The following is a 20,776-nucleotide window of genomic DNA, read 5'->3' on the forward strand; positions in this document are numbered from 1 at the left end:
ATCCAGCCATGTCCCATTCCCTTGACTCCACTGTCCAGGTGGGCAGGGCTGTCAAAAGTTGGGAGGGGGAGAAAAAAATCTACAAAGAGGAGACAAAAAATAAGGAAAAGGAAAAGGAGTCTGTGAGAGAGGAGCTCCGAGTGGAGCATCCTACTCTGCCACTGGAACTAGTTTAAATTGTGAACATTAGGCAGCATAGGCAAGTTTGGCCAAATGGCCTCTTCCCATGCTGTGGAGCTCTATGACTCGTCCATAATATCATCATAGATTCCATACTGTGTGGAAATAGGCCAATTGGCCCAACAAGTCCATACCAATCCTCCAAAGAGTAACCCATCCAGACCATACCCTATATTTACCCCTGACTAATGCACCTAACCTGCATATCCCTGGCAATTTAGCACGGCCAATCCAACCTAACCTGCACATCTTTGGATTGTGGGAGGAAACCCACACAGACACAGGGAGAATGTGCAAACTCCACACAGACAGTCACCCAAGGCTGGAATCAAACCCGGGTCACTGGTGCTGTGAGGCAGCAGTGCTAACTACTGAGCCACCGTGCTGCCAATGTCACTGTATCACAGCATGTGACCTAAGGGTTTAAAGCTGGCAGACCCTGTCTTCACTGGCACCACTGAAAGCATGCATGCCAATGGGAGTGTGCTGCTGGCTATCAGCCTGTGACTATGGTGTATGTATATACTAACAACTGTATCACATTTCCATTGAACATTTCTCATCACGTTACCAACATCTAATTCTTCTGTGAGTTAACGTCAATATTGCCCCATCTGGTACAAATATTCTGCTGAAGGCATGAGTCAAATCACATGGAACTTCAGAGAAACAGGAGTGAGAGCTCAGAAACAAGCAGGTCAAGACCCCTTTGATCCCCTCAAATCTTGACACAGCTTCAGATGTCATTGGACTTAATTTTATTCTTTGAATAATTTTACAAACAGTAAAATGACTGAAAGATAAGCCATTGCTTTATCTGAACATTTTGCTTCCATCTAAAACATACCAGTAAACCCTCTATTTGCTCCACGGAGTATTCGGATTTTAATCTGTTCCCTTTCCTGCTACTCTTCTGATTTGCTCCAAAAAGTTGACTCATTTCACATCATAGGAGAAAGTGAGGACTGCAGATGCTGGAGATCAGAACTGAAAATGAGTTGCTGAAAAAGCGCAGCAGGTCAGGCAGCACCCAAGGAGCAGGAGAATCGACGTTTCGGACATGAGCCCTTCTTCAGGAATGAGCCATTCCTGAAGAAGGGCTCATGCCTGAAACGTCGATTCTCCTGCTCCTTGGATGTTGCCTGGCCTGCTGCGCTTTTCCAGCAACTCATTTTCAGCTCATTTCACATCATAAGCTGCTCAAAAGGGCCCACCGTTTGGCTGGTACCTGAATGGATCAGTTATCTCTAGTTTGGTGTTACCTCAAGACACCCTTCCATCTCCTGTGTACACCAGCAAATGAATACACTTTCATATCTTCCATCACCTTAGCCACTCTTGTAACATCTTTCCTTTTGCTGTAATGAAGAGGTGTTAATAGCTGGTTACTTTAATGAGGACCAGGATGATTAATGTTCTACTTACCTACAATGTTTGACATAGCCTCTGCTCCACCATTATACAGCCTGGCATTCTGGAATGGCTCAATGTGATTCCATAGCACCTGCATGTAGTACACGATTAGAAGATAGCCAGCAGTGGCTAATGCCCACCAAATGGACCAGCAGAGGAGTTGTGGAGAAGTGTAACAAGCTTTGAAATCAGACCACAGTTGGACAAAGACATCTTTTACACTGTGATGACCTTTTCTCTTCATCAGACCATCAGCATCTTGTTTCTGTACCTCTCCATCCAACGTCACAGGCGGATGTGAGAGTGTCCGTGTTTCCATGTTATTTGCAGAACTGGTGCTATCAGACACTGGACTAACAGCTTCAGGTAATGGTGGATTTTGGATGGTTTCAGATTTCTCTATCTTGTGGAAGAACATGCTTCTCTTGGGCATTGGCAGGAAAATAGAAAAAAGGAGGGCTACAGACACAGAAACCAGCGAGATAATGTTCAAACAGAAATAAGAGACACTCCAAACAGTAACCAGGACTTGCGCCAGTACTGAACCAAAGGTGCATCCAATCAATGTGACACTCTGATAGTAACTTGTCACTTTCTGATAGTGCTCCAAACTCACAACATTGTAAATGTAAGAGAAACAAGCGACAGCAGTAGCAGTCGTTATACCATAGCAAACTAATGAAAGCTGCATGACCGAAACATGTTGTCCAAAGGTGGTTAAACTCATACCAATAGCTGAGGCAACACAGTGACAAACTATAACTGGTTTATATTTTAAATAATCTGTGAGCAGGAAGACAGGTACTGACACTGCCAAGTAAGTGTAAGTCATTACTGGTAATACTTCATTCATGATCTGAAAGTGAATAGGAAAAATACATGTTAAAAAGAAACAATGCATTAAATAAAAATAAAATTAGTAATAAGCCTAAGAAAAAAACACAAAGCAATATCCAAATATACAAAATTGTGGGTGTCAGATGCACATTGGGGAGTGGTACATGGAACCTCCATTTTCATCATAAACAACACCATCAGCTTGTAGTGGCCTGTCCTCATCACCCTACAACCTTCCTCCCACACTGACATCTCTGCCCTTGACCCACTGCAGTGTTCCAGAGAAACCAAAGGCACTTTCTCCGAGCTGTTGATCTCCTTGACCCTATGACCCCGATTGTATAACATTTAGCTGATCAAAATTAAAATAAAAGTTCCACCTTGTTTAGTAGTTTACTTCTTTTGCCCAATATTCCACTTTGTTAAAATTATATCATTGATTGATTTTTGTAACTATTTATTAATACACAGTTTGAGAAATATCGCAGTTAATGAGCATGCCTCTTAGTGTCAGCACTAACTACCTGGAATACCCAGTATCCTGCAAGAACTCCATCCCATTCTCCCAACTCCTCCATCTCTGCCATATCTTCTCTAACAAGGAGACATTCCACTCCTGAGCATCCCAGTCATCCACCGATTTCAAACAACATGCTTTTCCTTCCTCTGTCATCCAGATAGTCCTATACCCCACTTCCTCCATTCCCCATTCCACTGCTCTAAACACCGCCCTCCACCCACCCCCCACACGGTTAAATGCAATAAAGACAGAGATCTCTTGTCCTCACCTACCACCTCACTGGTCTCCGCATCCAACATATCATCCTCAAACACTTCCGCCAACTCCAATGAGACACCACCACCAAGAACATCTTCCCCTCTCCACTCTGCCTTCCGCAAGGACCACTCCTTTCCACAGTCCTTGGTTCGGTCCACTGTCCCCACCAAATACCTCAACCCTCAAGGTACCGTCCCCAGCAACCAGAAAAGATGCAAAACCTGCTGGTACACCAACCACCCTCACCTCCATCCAGACTTTCCAGGTCAGACAGAGGTTCTCCTGCATCTAGAAAATAGAACACAGAACATTACAGCGCAGTACAGGCCCTTTGGCCCTCGAAGTTGCACCAACCTGTGGAACCAATCTGAAGCCCATCTAACCCACACTATTCCATTTTCATTCATATGTTTATCCAATGACTATTTAAATGCCCCTAATGTTGGTGGGTCTATTACTGTTGCAGGCAATGCGTTCCACGCCCCTCTACTTTCAGAGTACAGAACCTACCTCTGACATCTGTCCTATATCTATCAGCCTTCAATTTAAAGCTATGTCCCCTCGTGATAGCCATCAGCATCTGAGGAAAAAGGCTCTCATTGTCCACCCAATCTAACCCTCTGATTATCTTATATGTCTCAACTAAGTCACCTCTCAACCTTCTCTCTAATGAAAACAGCCTCAGTTCCCTCAGCCTTTCCTCATAAGACCTTCCCTCCATACCAGGCAACATCCTAGTAAATCTCCTTTGCACCTTTCCAAAGCTTCCACATCCTTCTTATAATGCGGTGACCAAAACTGTACGCTATACTCTAAGTGCAGCCACACCAGAGTGTTGTACAGCTGCAGCATGACCTCATAGCTCCAAAACTCAATCCCTCCACCAATAAAAACTAACACATCGTACGCCTTCTTAACAAGCCTATCAACCTGGGTGGCAGCTTTCAGGGCTGTATGTACATGGACACCAAGATCTCTCTGCTCATCTTCACTACCAAGAATCTTACCATTAGCCCAGTACTCTGTATTCCATTTGTTCCTTCCAAAGTGAATTATCTCACACTATTCCACATTAAGCTCCATTTGCCACCTCTCAGCCCAGCTCTGCAGCTTAACTATTTCCTTCTGTAACCTGCAACATCCTTCAGCACTATCCACAACTCCACCGACCTTAGTGTCATCCACAAATTTACTAATCCTTCCTTCTACACCCTCATCTAGACCATTAATAGAAATGACATACAACAGTGGCCCCAAAACAGATCCTTGCGGTACACCACTAGTAACTGAACTCCAGGATGAACATTACCCATCAACCACACCCTCTTTCTTCTTTCAACCATCCAATTTCTGACCCAAACCGCTAAATCACCCTCAATCCCATGCATCCGTATTTTGTGCAATAGCCTACCATGGGGAACCTTATCAAATGTCTTACTGAAATCCATATATACCACTTCAACCACTTTACCCTCATCCACCTGTTTGGTCACCATCTCAAAGAACTCAATAAGGTTTGTGAGGCATGACCTACCCTTCACAAAACCAGGTTGACTATCTCTAATCAACTTATTCCTTTCTAGATGATTATAAATCCTCTCTCTTATAACCTTTTCCAACACTTTACCCACAACCGAAGTAAGGCTCACTAGTCTATAATTACCAGGATTGTCTCTACTCCCCTTCTTGAACAAGGGAACAACATTTGCTATCCTCCAGTCTTCTGGCACTATTCCTGTAGACAATGAGGACAGAAAATCAAAGACTCTGCAATCTTCCCCCAGCTTCCCAGAAAATCCTAGCCAGTGACTTAACTATTTTCACACTTTCCAGAATTGCTAACACCTCCTTGTGAACCACAATCCCATCCAGTCTAGTAGTCTGTATCTCAGTATTCTCCTTGACAACATTGTCTTTTTCCAGTGTGAATACTGACAAAAAATATTCATTTAGTGCTTTCCCATTTCTTTGGGCTCCACGCACAACTTCCTACTACTGTCCTTGATTGGCCCTAATCTTACTCTGGTCATTCTTTTATTCCTGATATACCTATAGAAAGCTTCAGGATTTTCCTTGATCCTATCCACCAGCAACTTCTCATGTCCCCATGGTTTGTCTTAGCTCTCTCATTAGGTCTTTCCTGGCTACCTCGTAACTCTCAAGTGCCCTAACAGCCCTTAAGTCTCATCCTAACATAAGCCTTCTTCTTCATCTTGACAAGAGATTCAATTTCTTTAATAAACCACAGTTCCCTCACTCGACCACCTCCTCCCTGCCTGACAGGTACATACTTATCAAAGACCTGCAGTAGCTATTCCTTGAATAAACTCCCCTGCAGTTTCCTTCTCCATCCTACGCATCCTAAATCTTGCCTAATTGCGTCATAATTGCCTTTCCCCCAGCTATAACAGCTGTATATACCTATCCATTTCCATCATTAAAGTAAACAAAACCAAATTGCAGTCACTATCGCCAAAGTGCTCACCTGTCTCCAAATCTAACAGCTGGCCGGGTTCATTACCTAGTGCCAAATCCACTGTGGCCTCGCCCCTTGTTGGATTGTCTACATACTGTGTCAGGAAACCATCCTGCACACATTGGACAAAAATTGACCCATCTAAGTTAAAAATCACACAACACCAGGTTTAATTGGAGGCACTAGCTTTTGGAGACAACCACCTGATGAAGGAGCAACGCTCCGAAAGCTAGTGCCTCCAATTAAACCTGTTGGACTATAACTTGGCATTGTGTGATTCTTCACTTTGTACACCACAGTCCAACATTGGCATCTCCAAATCATGACCCATCTAAAGTACTCAAACTCAAGTCAATATTTGGAAAGTTAAAGACCCCATAACAACTACCTTGTTGCTCTCACTCCTATCCAGAATTATCTTTGCTATCCTTTCCTCTACATGTCTGGAACTATTTGGAGGCCTATAGAAAACTCCCAACAGGGTGACCTCTCCTTTCCTGCCTCAAACCTCAGCCCATACTACCTCAGTAGACGAGTCCTCAAATGTCCTTTCTGCCACAGTCATCCTGTCCTTGACTAACAATGCCACACCTCCCCCTCTTTTACCATCTTCTCTGTTCTTACTGAAACATCTAAACCACCGAACCTGCAATAACTATCCATGTCTCTGAAATGGCCATAACAATGAAGTCCCAGGTACTAACCCATGCTGCAAGTTCACCCACCTTATTCCGGATGCTCCTGGCATTGAAATAAACACACTTCAAACCACCTTCCTGTTTGCTAGTGATCTCCTGCGACCTCGAAACATTATTTCTGACCTCACAACGCTCAACCTTCTGGACACTAGAACTACAATTTAGGTTCCCATCCTCCTGCTGAATTACTTTAACCCCTCCCAAACAGCATTAGCAAATTTCCCTCCCCCAGGATATTGGTACCCCAAACAAGCTCTCCTCCAAGCTAGTTTACTGCATCAGGTGATCCTGATGTGGTCTTCTCTACATCGGGGTGACCAAACGTAAACTTAGGGAACAGTTCACCGAGCATCTCAGCCAGGCCGGCAGGGGCTGACCGGACCCCCCAGTCACCATCCATTTCAACTCCCCTTCCCAAACCCTTTCCAACATGACCATCTTTGGCCTCCTTCATTGCCACAGCAAATCAAATGGCAAATTTGAGGAACAACACCTCATCTTTTGCCTGGGCAGCCTATAGCCCAGAGGACTCAACATTGAGTTCTCCAATTTCAAATAACCTCCCTCCTCATCCCCCAACTTCCTTCCCAGCCCCTCCCCCTCCCTTCCACTGCTCTCTGCCACCAACCGGATTCATTCCTCCCATTCACCAACCAGGTCGTACCCTCTACCTGTCACCACCTATCCGCAGTTCACCACCCTGCCCCCGCCATCCCCTTTATCTGCAGCTCCCCCTACACCCACCCCCCAGTCCTGAGGAAGGGTTACACCTGAAACATTGACTTCTCCACCTCCTGATGCTGCCTGCCTTGCTGTGTGCCTCTCCCTCCTGACCCTGCCTGCCTTGCTGTGTGCCTCTCCCTCCTGACCCTGCCTGCCTTCCTGTGTCCCTCTCCCTCCTGATGCAGCCTATCTTGCCTTTTGCATTTTTGGATTTCAAAATTTTTCCCATAATGATTCAAAAATAACTCATGTGAAATACATTTTTTAAAAACTACCACAAGCACTCTCCAGGTTGGGAATGGAGTCCATACTGGAGTCTGATCACAAGTCGATTTGTACACAAGTCTGAACACAATGCAGGACAATGGAAAGTAGCTGTTCCTGAGTACGGGAAATATTCATATATGGGTCTTTAAAATTACACCGGTGTAAGTATGAGCATTTGGAACTACAAGCATTCTTAAATCAAGGACTTCACTATCTGAAACTTGAATTAAAGTGAAGGCTATTAAATAGAATTAGAATTAGAATTCCTATAGTATGGAAACACGCCCTTCGGCCCAACAAGTCCATACCGACCCTCTGAAGAGTATCCGAGACCCATTACCCTACATTACCCCTGACTAATGCATCATATACATCCCTGAACACTATGGGCAATTTAGCATGGTCAATTCACCTGACCTGCACATCTTTGGACCGTGGGAGGAAACTGGAGCATCTGGAGGAAACCTGCGCAGAATAATGTGCAAACTCCATGCAGACAGTCACCTGAGGCTGGAATTGAACCCGGGTCCCTACTTTTAACTTCCTGGTTTACTACCTGTGCGAATATTTCAATGTGATCGGCTCCTTATCTGTTTGTTGCTGCTGCAAACCTAGGACAGAATCGTGTGGAGTGACAGGGGATTCAGTCCCTGGAGTCTCTCCCCTGGACTGGACACCTGACTTAAACTGGCTTTGGACAAAAAGGAAACAGTGCCACGGGGAGTGTTTGATCGTTGAAAGGAGCTTTCTTGACCACATGACACCGTTGCTTTGATGCTGACTGCAAGAGAAGAGGTTTATAGGGAGAAGTACCCGTCACAGGAATCAGGAAGAACGCTGCAGCCTCAGCGGAAATTTAACGTTGAATGGCAACAGGTCACAACCAGAGAAGTTAGGACCTAACCCTCAACGCAGGTCAAACTGAAAGTGCAAAACAGTTTGGTTGAAGCTCAGACAGTTTTCAGAAGAAGAAAGGATTCGTTGGCAAGAATTGTTTGGAGATAACGGCTTTAGCCTTCCTTGGTTTAGCCGGGGCGGGGTGAGTTGTTTGTGGTTCACTTGAGGGAGGTTTGGTTTAGCTGAGAGGCATTTATAGCCTAGTGGCATTTTCACCTATAAACTCCCCACAGCATATTATAGTTGACCTATCTCTATGCCTTCTCTGTAGTTGTAACACTATATTCCGCATTCTGTTCTATTATCCTGATGTAGTTATAGACTAGAATAGTCTTTATCATCACGTACACTGGAATGAGTGCAGTGAAAAGTTTGTAACGTCACCTCTTGGTGCTACCTTGGGTGCAGGATACCTAGGTACAGATACATGAGTGTTGTTACAGCGTAAAAAAAGAGGTTAGCAGTGGGAACAAAGTTTAAAAAGTCCAGAACGAGAATAAAAGTGACTGTAAAGTACTGATGTTCAGTCCCTCTCCAACGTGGGTCCGTGCCATCTGGCCCCAGAACACCAGGCCACACCACCTCCACCTGCTGGCCTCTGGCCAGGACTCACTCTGACACTGTTCCAGCTCCAGCCTGTTCCCCTGCTGCTCCAGGCCTCGGCCCATACACTCCATCTTGGGTCGCAACCCACACACTGTGCTCCAGCCCAGGCTTTGGCTGCACTCATTCCCTCAACCCCATTCTCTGGGCAGGGTAGGGCAATTAAAAGTTGGTGGGTGGTGAGGGGAGGGTGGAGGATAGCTATAAAGAGGAGAAAAAAAAAGAAAAATGCAAAGCAGTCTGTGTGCAGAGGAGCTCTGACTGGAATGTCCTTCTGTACCTCCATCTTGGAATGGAGTAGGGTATGATTTATCTGGAGACAACACACAATACAATAATTTTCACTGTATCTCGATGCACATGACAATAATAAATCAAATCAAATAAAATAAAAATAGGAAAAGTGATCACAAGGATTAACAAGAGAATTTAAAGATTCCTAACTTTTATTGCAGTTTCTCAAATCTACTACAGCCAATTCATGCCCTCATACCTTCATAGTTTCTTTTTAGATTTAAGACCCTAGCTTCAGACTGAGTTCCATCACTCATATCATAAAATATAGGCTCCTTTATGATTCAATTGTTAAATTTAAATCTGAGATAGACAATCTTTTTATTAAACAAAGACATCAAGGGATATGGGCCCAAGGCAGGCATATGAAGTTAAGCCACAGAAAAATCATGCTGTCATTGAATAGCAGAGCAGGCGTGAGGGGCTGAATGGTCTACTCCTGTTGCTATGTTCCTGTTCTAATCGTTCAAGCAAAGAGCATTATAATCTCCTTTGGCAGGAAGGAAAAATAATAAATTCACAGTAGGGAGCAATTTAAGATTCAGCAAAAAAGGATCGAATTTTAAAAAAGTAAGGAAGTGAGAGAGTCAAAATTTATTTGTGAAAGCTCCTATATTTATGTGAAAGGGAAATGATTAGCAAAGACAAATGTGTGCCAATTACTGATAGAGACAGGAGAATTTATAACAGGGAATAGGGAAACAGCAGAAAAACTCAACAGAACCTGTGGCAGAATCTTACAAGGACCTAAACACGTCAGGGAGAATCACACGAGCAGTCCACCTTTCATGGGGTCAGAAGCAATAAGTCACATTCCAAACAGAGTTCTGATGCTCAAGCTTTTTGTTGGGGAGCAGTGAGATGTCTTTCTCAAGGATTATAGTTTGTTATCCCCTTCGTTAATTCCAATTCTTGCCTGATGCTTGTCCAGGTCCTGGATAGGAACTAGCTGCTGACAGTCCCCATTGTGACAGTCAAAGTCTGGTGACTCCAACTCACTGGATTCTTCTCCAAATTGCCATCCTGGACAGAAGTCACCAACATCTCAGGGCACACTCCAGGACTGTAGCTGTACACAACCCATCTCCATGGACCTTAGCATCTGACACATCTCCAAACTCCTTATAGAAGACATTGGCTCTTTACTGCAGCAGTGTGCAGTATACTGACTGCTCTCATTGCAATGCTGCTACAAAGACACTTGGCACCAAGTGTCAGCTCATGGTCTGGACCAGGCTGCATCTCAGGGTCACACACTAACTCTCAGTTTATGCCTATCTGGATGTCCACAGCATCTCTGCCATTCCTTGCCCTGCCTTCCCTTTTAGTGCAAACACAATGCCAGGAGGCTTGTCAGAAGTCAAGGTCAGAAGTATCTGCTGTTGTATAGCACTGTGCTCTGTCAGTGTTACACTGCACTGTGTGTTCCAGCCTTGTAAACAACAGACAACTTTTGGCCAAATGAATGTCTCGTAATTGAAGAGGAACGGTGTTCAGCCGTATCAGCATAACAGCCTTCAGTCAGGGAGGCCTGGCATAGCGAGTCCACGGCAGCCTCCGAGATCAGGTCAGGGGTTTGGGTAAAGTCAGGCCAGGTCAGGAACCTGTCCTCATAGGGAATGTCAGGCAGTCTGCCACCCACCATGGCACTTTTGGCTGTTTAATATGTTCATTTTCTCCAGGTAATGAGACAAAGGAGTTATTGCATGAGATGAAAGTGGCTGACACATGTTGGTGCTGATGCAGGTGGGGGAGTGGTGATGTGAGATAGTAGACAGAACATAGGGCATGCTGGATTAGCAGAGTGGGAGTCAGGGATTAAGCAACTGAGAGAAAGTGAGGAAAGATGTTGCGAAAGTGAGAGTGGTAGAGCATGTGCCTTAGTGGGAGTTGGTGCAGGGGCAGAGACAGAGTGAGTGTAAGATATCAGAAAGAAGAAGGTAGCACTTACTCTGGCAGAGCGGAGAAGGACATTGACCTTCGTGCTGTGGCTGTTCAGATGGCTGAGACCACGTGGCAATCTCAGACCAGGGCTTGGAAGCTCTGGTGCCGCTAATCTCACAGCGAGTCTTGGGGAACGTGGACAGTTTCCTCTGCACCATCACATCCACCAACTCCCTATCCACAAAAACGCAGCATCAATTTCCCCTTCTCTACCATTCCCTGTGCACACAGGGTGGATCCACACCTCCAGCACTTGTTCAGGTATGTAACAACCTTCCAATAATGATTCTGGTACAAGGGGTGCTGGGCTGTTCTGGGATATCCCAACAGTGGGGAGTTCCAGCTACAGCGAGTGGTAGAATGGGGTTAATATCAAATGGGAGGGCAGCATAGGGATGGGGTGGCTAGTTAATGTGGCGAGTTTGGGATGATTGCAGAACAAATCTGGGCTTTGGAGAAAATCTCTCCGTAAAACTGGAAGAAAATGACGCAGCTAAAAATATCATAAGATTCAGCCCTTTTCGTCTGACTTGATGCAAAAAGATACAAAAACAAACAATCCCAGGAAAACTACAGAACCAAGGAACTAGTAAAAATGAAGAACTGAATGGAACCTATATTAAATAGTCATTACCTGGTTGAACAGAGCTAAAAAAGAATACGTTTTTGTCAATGTTTTTCAGCTTGCCCTCATCCGGACAATTCACACAAAGTACTAAAATAAAGGGAATATAACATTACTAATGCCATTTCTAGTGTTGTGAGGGGAGAGTGCTGTTTGGTTGGCAAGCGGAACCTGATTTGTAGAGGTATTTGATTTGATTTGATTTGATTTGATTTGATTTGATTTGATTTATTATTGTCGCATGTACCGAGATACACTGAAATGTATTGTTTTGCATGCTAACCAGACAAATCATACCTTACAAGAGTACATCAGAATAATGGAACAGAATGCAGAATATAGAGTTACAGCTACAGAGAAGGTGCAGAGAAAGATCAAAGCTAATATATGAGAGGTCTGTTCATAAGTCTGATATGAAGGGAAGAAACTGTTGTTAAATCTGTTGGTACGCTTTCAAACATTTGTATTTTCTGCCTGATGGAGGAGGGTGGAAGAGTGTATAACTGGGGTGGGAGAGGTCTTTGGCTGCTTTCCTGAGGCAGTGGGAAGTGTAGACGGAGTCAATGGAAGGAATGGACAGGTTTACCTAGTCTAAGATTACCACCCGGGGTCAGGCTGGTCTCGGCTAGTTGGCTGCATTCACAACTCTGCGTAATTTCATGCAATCTTGGGCAGAGCTGCTGCCATACTAAACTGTGATGCATCCAGAGCAGATACTGTCTATGGTGCATCTATAAGAATTGGTAAGAGTCCTTGTGAACATGCTGAATTTCCTTAGCTTTCTGAAGAAGTAGAGGCATTGGTGGGCTTTTTTGACTCAATTGCCATAAAATGTACCAGCTAATGATGACTACCAGTTAACTGTCGAGCTCTGTTTAAATTTTAGGCAAGGCAGGATGACTCTCTAATTGGTCAAGACAATGAAGCAGAGACCAGCTATTTTGTTGAGTTGAAACAGGCTCAGTGAGTCCACATTCATTCTGTGCGCAAAGAATAGGACCCTGTGTATTAGAATGTGAATCTCGCAGTACATGCTCGCACACCAGACTACAGACCCAGCTGACAATCCCAAGTTGGTTGTCAGCATTGTTCCTTGCACACTCAAGATTATTTGCCAACTGATGTTTATTAGAACCATGTCTAATGTTAGACACCATGTTGTGAGTTTCACCAGTGTGGGCAGGTTGGATATGGTCAGAGTTGAAGAGCGTGGTGCTGTAAAATCACAGCCAGTCAGGCAGCATCCGAGGAGCAGGAGAATCGATGTTTCAAGCATTAGCTCTTCATCAGGATATGGTCAGTACCTAGCTTGTTGTGAACTGCCAGAGAGATATGCTGTTGGGTATGATCAGCCAGTCTTTGGGATGTACAGCTTACACACCTAGCCTCCCATCATCAGCAAAATGTATCTCCAGCATTGCTCACCCAGTTAGGTGGATAGGAAGAACATCTCTTTAGTAAGATGGCAGCATCCTGTTAGTGGTCAACACGACTCATATTGCTGCCACTCTATTGTAGCAGCCTGAAACACATGTCGCTGAATTGTGGGAGGGGTCTTCACCACCACCATACAACATGTGTTTCAGGCTACTACACACATACAGTCATACTCTCTCTCTCACACGCTCGCTAACACACACACTCTCTCTCAGACACTCTCTCACACACACACACACACTGACACAGACACGCATAAATACACACAGACACACATACACACACATACATACACACATACACTCTCTCCCTCACACACACTCTCACAGACATACTCTCTTTCTCCCACACACACGCACACTCTCACATACACACACACCCACATACACACACTCTCACACACACTCTCTCTCTCTTACATACACACACTCAAACTCTCTCTCTCTCACACACACAGACTCTCTCACATACAGACACACACACTCTCTCTCACACACATACACACAATCACACATAGATACACACACACACACCAACGTCACATTCCTGGCAATGAAGCTTGTAGGAGACACCAGTATACTCTCGTCTGTGAAACAGGCAGCTCTGTGTGACCTCATGAATGCTCTGATAAATGACATCTTGGGCTATCTCTCCCACTCCCAGCTGGAAGGACCTGATTGTATAAAAGCTCAGTGCCACGGTGATCTTTACAACCATTAGCAACCGTGCCATGGGTGAGTGGTTGTAGCAGGTAGTACAGTTCTGAGCCAGTCTCTTTGCCGAATTCACTAATACAGGAGTCACCTCCAGACATGCTGCTGAGTCAGATGGAGATGGGGGGGGTGGTGCTGTCACAAAGTCTATGCAGGGCTGTCAGTGGGGAACCCTCACCTTCCTCTGTTTTTACTGAAGTTTCTACTTTGCAGAATTCACTCTATTTCATGTGTTGTTTCAGACCATCGATATTGCAGCTAGGGAGGGCCTGTGTTGCTTGATATTAAACACCAGCTATCCAAGGGTTATATCACAGTGTGATCAGCACTAGTGTTCAATGGACATGTGCAGGCAAATTCCGAAACTACCAGGATCAACTGTAATGGCTATTTGGTATCATGACAGGAATACTAGAGTCATAGAGTCATACAGCACAGAAACAGACCCTTTGATCCAACTTTTCCGTGCCAACCAAGTTCCCCAAACTAAATTAGTCCCATTTGCCTGCATTTAGTCCATATCCCTCTAAACCTTTCCTATTCATATACCTATCGAAATGTGATTTATATGTTATAAGTCTACCACTTCCTCTGGCAGTTTATTCCAAACACACACTAACATCTGTGAAAATGTTGCCCCTCAGATCCCTTTTAAATCTTTCACCTCTCACCTTAAACACATGCTTTCTAGTTCTGAACTAAGGAAAAGACCTTTGCTATTCACATTATCTATGCCCCTCATGATTTTATAAGCCTCGATGTTTCTATAATTTTAGTATTTATTGCTAAAGGAATAGAGTATAAAGGTAGAGAAGTGGTTACGGTGGCACAGTGGCTCAGTGGTTAGCACTGCTGCCTCATGGTACCAGGGACCTGGGTTCAATTCCAACCTCGGGCGACTGTCCGTGTGGAGTGTGCACATTGTTCCCGTGTCTGCGTCAGTTTCCTCCAGGTGCTCCGGTTACCTCCCACAGTTCAAAGATGTACAGGTTAGGTGAATTGGCCATGCTAAATTGACTATACTATTCAGGGATGTGTAGGTTAGGGTGAATTGTCTGTGCTAAATTGCCCATAATGTTCAGGGATGTGTAGGTTAGGTCCATTAGTCAGGAGTAAATGTAGAGTAATGGGGGTTGGGTTGGAGTTGGATGCTCTTTGGAGCATTGGTGTGGACTTGTTGGGCCAAAGGGTCAGTTTCCACACTGTAGGGAGTCTAGGTTGTAACCATACAAGGCATTAATGAGACTGCCCCTGGAGTATAGTGTAGAAGTTTGGTCCCTTTACCTGAGGAGGGATGTATTTGTACTGGAGGCAGTTCAGTGGAAGGGCATTACATTGATTCCAAAGGTGAGGGGTTTGTCTTTTGAGAAGAAATGGAGGAGAGATTTGGCCTATAACACCATTAGAAATAGGAACAGGAGGAGGCCATTCAGCCCTTTGAGCCTGCTCTGCCATTCAATAGGATCATGGCTGATCCGGCATCCCTCATGTCCACTTCCTGCCCTCTCCCCAAACTCTCTGGAGTTTAGAAGAGTACGAGGAGATCGCATTAATGTATACGAGATGCTAAAGGAGATTGACAAAGCAGATGTAAAGGGAATCTTTCCTCATGTGGAGCAATCTAAAATGAGAGGCAATAATTTTAGCGTAACGGGTGACAAATTTAAAACAGAGATGAGGAGAAATTACTTCCCTCAAAGTTCGTAAATCTGGAATTCACTCCCGCAGAGTATGGTAGATGCTGGGACATTGAGTAAGTTTAAGGAGGAGATAGATAAATGTTTAATTAGTAACAGGTTGAAAGGTTATGGAGTGTCATAGTCATAGAGATGTACAGAACGGGAACAGACCCTTCGGTCCAACTTGTCCATGCCATCCTGATATCCTAACCTAATCTAGTCCCATTTGCCAGCATTTGGCCCATATCTCTCTAAACCCTTCCTATTCATATACCCATCCAGATGCCTTTTAAATGTTGCAATTGTACCAGCCTCCACCACTTCCTCTGGCAGCTCATTCCATACACGCACCACCCTCCGTGTGAAAAGGTTAGCCCTCAGGTTCCTTTTTAAATCTTTCTCGTCTCATCTTAATCCTATGTCCCTAGATTTGGACTCCCCAGCCCAGGGAAAAGACTTTACCTATTTACCCTATCCAAGCCCCTCATGATTTTATAAACCTCCATAAGGTCACTCCTCAGCCTATTCAGCTGAATCCCTATAGCTGAAACCCTCCAACCCTAGCAATGTCCTTGTAAACCTTTTCTGCACCCTCTCAAGTTTAATAACATCTTTCCTATAGAGGGGTGACCAGAATTGCATGCAGTATTCTAAAAGTGACTTCACCAATGTCCTGTACCTCCCAACGCCTTTATGCACTGACAAGAGTGGACAGGAAAGTGGAGCAGAGGTTGAGACTAGATCAGCCAGGATCGTATTGAATGGCAGACCAGGCTTGAGGGGCTGAATGTCCTACTCCTGCTCCTAGTTCTTATGTAAAGCTACAAGCTACAGGTCTCCCTGAAGGTTGCTATTATCCACATTTCACTAATGAAACACTTGAGGAAATTGTAACATATCGGTTGCTGTATTAAGCCAGTGATATTTACACAACAGAATAAGATGAAGTTTGTGGATAGACAAGGTCGTGGACACATACCTGTTCAACAGTGAAGTTTTTATCTGGTCCAGTTACATAAGCCACCAAAAATGAATCAATTGGCCTCATCATTGAGAAGAATCCAATGACACATAGAAGTAGAGGGGTAGAAATCCATTGTTTACTTTCCGTTCCATTCCAGCAACCAGCACCAGTGCAGCCTGAAGACATGGTCAGCAAAACAGAGGTCAATCCTTTTGAGTTTGTCCTGACTTCTGTGTTCAGCTGGAATTCCCCAGCACTTTAAGAACTAAGAACACTAAACCTTTGATCATGAAAACAAGAACTTTCAACCTTCAATGAATTGGATTTCTGCACCAGTTTTCTTTTGGAACACATAGTTAGATATGAATAAGTTACTGAACACTTGAAATTATCAACAAAAGTGACAAAATAAAAACAAAAAGACCTACACATCAACACAATGTGAACCCTCAATGTTTGATCTGTTTAAATATTTAAAGTAATTTTTAATTTTTTATGTAAATCATTCACTAAAGTTCTTTACTGATAGTTCAGCAGAAGGTATTTAAAAGCATAATGGAGCATAGAGCACCAGAATTAAATATTCTTTTGATCCCTTAATGGTGAAATGATTATGTTTAAAAATTTACACATTTACCATAAAATATAGGAACAGAGTTGGCCACTTGGCCCATCAAATCTGCTCTGCAATTCAATCATGTATGATATGTTTCTCAACCCCATTTTCCTGCCTCCTCTCTGTAACTTTAGTGCAGATGGTTTGGATGGAGCCATTTTTGTCAGGTGTGTTCAGGAGTGTTTCCTTACTCAGTATGTAGACAGACCGACGAGGGGAGAGGCCATTTTGGATTTGGTGCTCAGCAATGAGCCAGGACAGGTGTCAGATCTCATGATGGGAGAACACTTTGGTGAAAGTGACCACAACTGCCTCACATATACCATAGCCTTGGAGAAGGAAAGGAGCAATTACCAAAGGAAGACACTTAATTGGGGAAAAGGAACTTATGATGCTATCAGACAGGATTTGGGAAGCACAGAATGGGAGCAATTGTACAATAGAAAGGGCACAACAAACATGTGGAGACTATTTAAGGAGCAGTTTTTGCGAGCACAGCTTTAGAGGATTACAGGCTTACTAGAAAGGAGGTCAGAACTGAACTGAGGAAAGCCAGGAAGGGACACAAAAAAAGGCTTGGCAGGAAGGATTAGGGAGAACCCAAAGGCATTTTACTCATACGTGAGGAATAAGAGAATGATCAGGGAGAAGGTAGGCTGATCAGGGATAGCGTAGGGAACTTGTGCGTGGAACTTGAGCAGATAGGGGAATCCCTAAATGAGTTTTTTGCTTCGGTTTTCACTAAGGAAAGGGGACCTTGTTGTGAATGAGAACTTTGAGGAGCTGGGATACAGTCTTGAACAGATCAAGGTTGATGAAGTTAATGTGCTGAAAATGTTGGCAAACATTAAGATTGATAAATCCCCAGGGCCAGATTGGATTTACCCTAGATTGCTCTGGGAAGTGAGAAAGGAGGTTGCTAAGCTGCTGGCGAAGATCTTTGCTTCCTCACAACGAGAGTCATACCAGAGGATTGGAAGGAGGCGAATGTTGTTCCTCTTTTCAAGAAGGGGAATAGGGAATTCCCTGGCAATTACAGACCAGTCAGTCTTACGTCTGTGGTCAGCAAAGTTTTGGAAAGTATTTTGAGGGATAGGATTTATGACTATTTGGCAAAGCATTGTGTGATTAAAGGCAGTCAGCATGGTTTTCTGCAGGGCAGGTCATGCTTCACAAATCTTATTGAGTTCTTTGAGGAGGTGACAAGACAGGTCAACAAAGGTCGAGTAGTGGATGTGGACTTCAGTAAGGAATTTGATAAGGTTCCCCATGGTAGGCTCATTCATAAAGTCAGGAAGTATGGGATACAGGGAGATTTGGCTATCTGGATTCAGAACTGGCTGGCTGACAGAAGGTTGTAGATGGAAAGTATTCTGCCTGGAGGTCAGTGTTGAGTGGGGTTCTGCAGGACTCTGTTCTTGGGCCTCTGCTCCTTGTAATTTTTACAAATGACTTTGATGAGAAGGTTGAGGATGGGTTAGTAAATGCTGATGACACAAAGGTTGGAGGTGCCATTGATAGTATCGAAGGCTATTGCAGGCTGCAGCGTAACATAGACAGGATGCAGAGCTGGGCTGAGAAATGCAGATGGAGTTCAACCTGGATAAATGCGAAGTGATGCATGTTGGAAGGTTGAACTTGAAAGCTGAATATAGGATTAAAGACAGGATTCTTGGCAGTGTGGAGGAACAGAGGAATCTTAGTGTTCAAGTGCATAGATCCTTCAAAGTTGCCACCCAGGTGGATAGAGTTGTTAAGAAAGTATATGGTGTTTTGGCTTTCATTAACAGGAGATCGAGTTTAAGAGCTGCAAGGTTTTGCTGCAGCTGTACAAGTCCCTGGTGAGACCACACTTGGAATATTGTATCCAGTTCTGGTCACCCTACTATAGGAAAGATACAGAGGCTTTGGAGAGGGTGCAAAGAAGATTTACCTGGATGCTGCCTGTGCTGGAGGGCTTGCCTTATGAAGAAAGGTTGAATAAGCTCAGACTTTTCTCTCCGGAGAGAAGAGGAAGAGAGGAGACCTGATCAAGGTGTACAAGGTAATGAGAGGCATGGATAGAGTCAAAAGCCAGAGACTTTTCCCCAGGGCAGGACTGACTGGCACGAGGGATCATAGTTTTAAGATATTAGGGGGATGGTATAGAGGGGACATCAGAGGAAGGTTCTTTAAGCAGAGAGTTGTGAATGCATGGAATGCATTGCCAGCTGTGGTGGTGGAAGCAGAGTCATTGGGGACATTTAAGTGACTGCTGGGCATGCTCATGGATAGCAGTGAATTGAGGGTAGGTTAAATTATTTTATTTCAGATTAGGATTAATTGTCAGCACAATATCGTGGGCCGAACGACCTGTTCTATGTTCTATGGTACACTATGTTCTAACCTCTGATCCCTTTACTCATCAAGAACCTTAAATACACTCAATGGCTTGGCCTCCACAGCCCTGTAGAACATAGAACATTACAGCGCAGTACAGGGCCTTCAGCCATCGATGTTGCGCCACCCTGTGAAACAAATTTGAAGCTCATCTATCCTACACTATTCCATTCTCGTGCATGTGTTTATCCAACGACCATTTAAATGCCCTTAAGGTTGTCTAGTCTACTACCCTTGCAGACAATGCATTCCATGCCCCTACTACTCTCTGAGTAAAGAAACTACCTCTGACATCTGTCCTATATCTATCACCCCTCAATTTAAAGCTATGTCCCCTCATCCTAACCATCATCACCCCAGAAAAAAGGCTCTCACTGTCCACATGATCTAACCCTCTTATTATCTTATATGTCTCTATTAAGTCACTTCTCAACCTTCTCTCTAACAAAAACAGCCTCAAGCCCCTCAAGCTCTCCTCATAAGACTTTCCCTCCATACCAGACAACATCGTAGTAAATGCCCTCTGAACCCTTTCCAAAGCTTCCACATCCTTCCTAAAATGTAGTGACCAGAACTGTATGCAATATTCCAAATATGGCTGCACCAGAGTGTTGTACAGCTGCAGCATGACCTCGTGGCTCTGAAACTCAATCCCTCTATCAATAAAAGCTAACACACCGTATGCCTTCTTAACAACCCTATCAATCTGGATGACGACTTTGAGGGATCTATGGACACCGAGATCTCTCTGCTCATCCACACTACCAAGAATCTTACCATTAGCCCAGTACTTTGTATTCCTGCTACTCTTTCCAAAGTGAATCACCTCACACTTTTCCACATTAAACTCTATTTGCCACTTCTCAGTCCAGCTCTGCAGCTTATCTATGTGCCTCTGTAACCTGCAATATCCTGCAGCACTATTCACAACACTACCGACCTTGGTGTCATCCACAAATTTACTAACCCATCCTTCTACACCCTCATCTAGGTCGTTTATAAAAATGACAAACAGTAGTGGCCCCATAACAGATCCTTGCGGTGCAGCATTAGTAACTCTGTAGCAAAGAGTTCTACCGATTCACCAGCCTCTCGCTGAAGAGATTCCTCCTCATCTCAGTTCTAAAGGGTCGTCCCTTCACTCTGAGGCTGTGCCCTCAGGTCCTAGTCTCTCCTCGTCGTGGAAACATCTTCTCCATGCCCACTCTATCCAGGCCTCTCAGTGTTCTGTAAGTTTTAATCAGATCCCCCCT

At 44.2% G+C, this 20,776-nt stretch overlaps 1 protein-coding gene across 3 annotated transcripts in view; it reads right to left on the reverse strand.

Moving 5' to 3' along the window:
• Window positions 1-20,776, reverse strand: part of LOC122556235 (thiamine transporter 2-like) — a 44,080-nt gene that overhangs the window by 15,894 nt on the left and 7,410 nt on the right. For 2 of the 3 annotated variants that reach the window (XM_087993286.1, XM_043702837.2), the window contains exons 1-2: window positions 16,544-16,731; window positions 1,606-2,449 (exon numbers count right to left, since the gene is read on the reverse strand). In XM_087993286.1, the coding sequence (XP_087849412.1) occupies window positions 1,606-2,449; window positions 16,544-16,714 (1,015 nt within the window). In that variant the 5' untranslated portion in view covers window positions 16,715-16,731. Of the gene's footprint in view, window positions 1-1,605; window positions 2,450-16,543; window positions 16,732-20,776 lie in introns of those variants that run through there. The other variant, XM_043702839.2, reaches the window with a different exon arrangement.

Source organism: Chiloscyllium plagiosum, unplaced genomic scaffold, assembly GCF_037043375.1.
Source record: "Chiloscyllium plagiosum isolate Xiang-an unplaced genomic scaffold, Cpla_swu_hap1 HiC_scaffold_13, whole genome shotgun sequence".
Taxonomy (NCBI): Eukaryota; Metazoa; Chordata; class Chondrichthyes; order Orectolobiformes; family Hemiscylliidae; genus Chiloscyllium; species Chiloscyllium plagiosum.